The sequence below is a fragment of the Temnothorax curvispinosus genome, unplaced genomic scaffold, assembly GCF_003070985.1.
Source record: "Temnothorax curvispinosus isolate PA1 unplaced genomic scaffold, ASM307098v1 QBEX01017711.1, whole genome shotgun sequence".
Classification (NCBI taxonomy): domain Eukaryota; kingdom Metazoa; phylum Arthropoda; class Insecta; order Hymenoptera; family Formicidae; genus Temnothorax; species Temnothorax curvispinosus.
In genome coordinates, this window is record NW_020227491.1 from 1 (window position 1) to 2934 (window position 2934).

The 2934-nt window shown below is 27.0% G+C and overlaps 1 protein-coding gene across 3 annotated transcripts; it reads right to left on the reverse strand.

Moving 5' to 3' along the window:
- Nucleotides 1–441: 441 nt before the first annotated feature.
- LOC112467646 lies at nt 442–2714 on the reverse strand. 3 transcript variants are annotated; one of them, XM_025036340.1, is made up of 6 exons: nt 2103–2241; nt 1669–1785; nt 1345–1435; nt 942–1078; nt 622–754; nt 442–532 (listed from the first exon to the last, which is right to left on the reverse strand). In XM_025036340.1, exons 1-6 carry the CDS (start codon nt 2168–2170, stop codon nt 479–481), a joined length of 600 nt encoding a protein of 199 aa, XP_024892108.1. In that variant the 5' UTR covers nt 2171–2241; the 3' UTR covers nt 442–478. The 3 variants fall into 3 exon arrangements, with proteins under 3 accessions (XP_024892108.1, XP_024892110.1, XP_024892107.1); XM_025036342.1 differs by lacking the exon at nt 2103–2241 and adding an exon at nt 2486–2714 and having other exon boundaries at nt 489–754; XM_025036339.1 differs by having other exon boundaries at nt 489–754.
- Nucleotides 2715–2934: the final 220 nt, after the last annotated feature.

Genomic DNA, 2934 nt, shown 5'->3' on the forward strand with positions numbered 1-2934 from the left:
TATCAAAGCATAAGAATACGTATTTTATGTTCTTCATAACTCCACCGTCGTACCAACAAAAAACTTAAATTTAAAGTTTTAAAAATATTTATGTTAATAATAATTATATTTATCTAAAAGTAATATGTGTCGGCAAATATATTTCTAACAGAGATAATCATGTTTAAACGCAATGCAATGTTAATTAAATTTTTAACACAATTTTATTTTAAAGTATAGTAATATATGATTTGCTCCAATATCCATTATGAATATGTGATATGCATCAACGTCTTTGATTGAATAATTTCATGTGTGATATTTTATATCTCTGCATTTGAAATGTTTCATTTATAAACAAAATTATCAATTAATCTGTTTACTCAAAATTATATACAACTGAATTTTATACAAAATATGAAATAAAAATATATCAAGAATTTTTAATTAATTATTGCATATTGTTTACATTCTAATACAATTAAGTTTTATTTTTTGTTTATGTTTGTATAGAATACATAACGGTAAAGTAAGATACCGAAGCCTTTACCAGCTGTAACGAATAATATTATTAAGTATGTTTATTATGTTACAAATCAAATAGATATACATATAGCAACACATGATATACGATTTTCTTACCGTCGCAAAACACTCTAACGATCCAATAAACAATCCACCGACACTCAAAGAAAAATTTTTGGCGCCTCTTTGCAACAGAAAAAGTATAATTCTTTGTATGTGTAAGGGAGCTAGATACCATTGAACGCTGTACCTGTGAAAATAAAATTGGTCAAATTAAAAAAAAAACGATATTTTAAAAGAGAAAAAGAAATACATAAATAATATTCAGTACACTTCGTACGTTTTATAGATAAAGTGCTTGTTTACTAAAGGCAGATAAAGTGCATGCAAATACAATATATATACATATAATAACATCTGATAAAAAAGTTTTTTACGCAGTAACGAATACGTGACTAGTATGATCCATAATGTCTTGTCCTACATAATTAGCAACAAACATGTATACAATGCTGGCCATTACGAACAAAACGGGAAGTAAAAATTCGTTGATATTATCATCAAATGCACTAATCTGAAAAATATAATATAAGAGATTCGCGAACATACTGATTTATTTGCGTTTGGATTGCAGCAAGTTGTTTTAGAAAATATGCTGAGTTATAGAAATGGTGAAATATGCAAAATTGTTAAGAATTACAAGATTAATATTTATAAACAAAAATTTATACGCAAAATTAGAAGTATTAGAAACAACACATTCTTTTTATGACCCGAATAGTAAATTATAATGTAACATATCTTTCAAATGTAGAGATTTGTTAGATGACTAAGACTTACTCGGAAGAGATTGAGACTCAAAGAAATTACTCCTACTGCTATTAAGCAGAACAGCATTATCTCAAACTTGGATATCAATAATTCAGACAATCTTCAAACATAAACAAATATTATTTTATGATATATTTATTATATTTCAAATCCAATTAAGCTATTAATTGAGCCTAGTTAAAATTTGATCGGTTCAGTCGTTTATAAGATCCGATAATCTAAGGGTCTCTCAACTCGACGGTTCGCGTAAAGATACACGATCTGTCTCGCTGCGTACACTTGGCGCGAGACTACCGTGTCTCTTGATATGTAGATATATTATGTAATACTAACTTCATAGCTTGCCGATGAATATCGATGGCGCATATTATTCCTTTAAATATCAAAATTTCGTTCTCTGAGGTAATATTTTGTAGCACACTAGTTCTCATTACGCGTTCAATACGATAACTATAAAAAATATGTTTGTTTACTTGTTTATCTTTTGCCTTTTAAAAATTATCTTTAGATTTATCCAAAATAATTATATAATTTTGTTTATAATTAGAATTTTTGTAGCTTTTTCTAGATTTGTTTTATACCTTGAGATCCTAAACATTCCACAGGTATGTTAGAAATATGCTACGATAATTAAAAAAAATTTATTTTTAATTCAAACTTTATTTTTTTTTGCCTTTTAAAAGTGAATTATATCTTTAGATTTATTCAAAATTATTATACAATTTTGTTTAAAATATGAATTTTTTAACCTTTACTATTTTTTATACCTTGAGATCCTAAACATTCCGCAGGTATGTTGGAGATATGTTATAAGCATTGTCCCTATCGCTATCATCGCGGTACATCCTATGCAAAATGCTGTGTACGTATGCAACACAATTAAATAAAAGTGTCTTTTTTGATCAATAAAATATTCCGTTGTAATAAGTAAATCACAAGATTGAGATACGTTTCTCGATAAAATTATGTTGAAGATACTTGACCAAAATTGAGCGACAATAAAAGCAAATATGCTACAAGCGGCAAGTGCTACAAAGTGTTAGAAAGGAAATTGTTATACAAATGTCTGCGTATAAAAATATTCACATTGCCTTTTGTATTATGTGTGAAGTAAAACGTGTAGTAATGTAAAATTAAAAATTTGTCTTACTTGTAAGTATAATTGTGTACCATTTGGCATTGTAGCTGTATTTTTCTATAATAATGTTTTCATATTCATCTTTTATATCGTTGTATATATGCTGAAGTTGGGCCAGTAAATTCTTTACCTGTCAGCCCAGTAACATTTTATATCGTCATTTATATTTTTCACAAGTTGTGGAATATAAATGTTATTACAGAGATGTTAATTCAATCGAGTGTCTTTAACTTACAGCTTCCATATTAAAAGCAAAGGAGATATATTTTATCACAAACGTAGTAAAAAAAGATATAACAGAGAGAACCTTGACGATGAGATACGAAGTGCATTTTGAAGTTAAAAACGTGGTGAACTGCAAGCAATAATTTCATTAAAATGCATGTAAAATATCTATTTTTTAAATATTTTATAATTTTTAATTTATATAAGCTTAATTGCTATGTATGTATATATATATA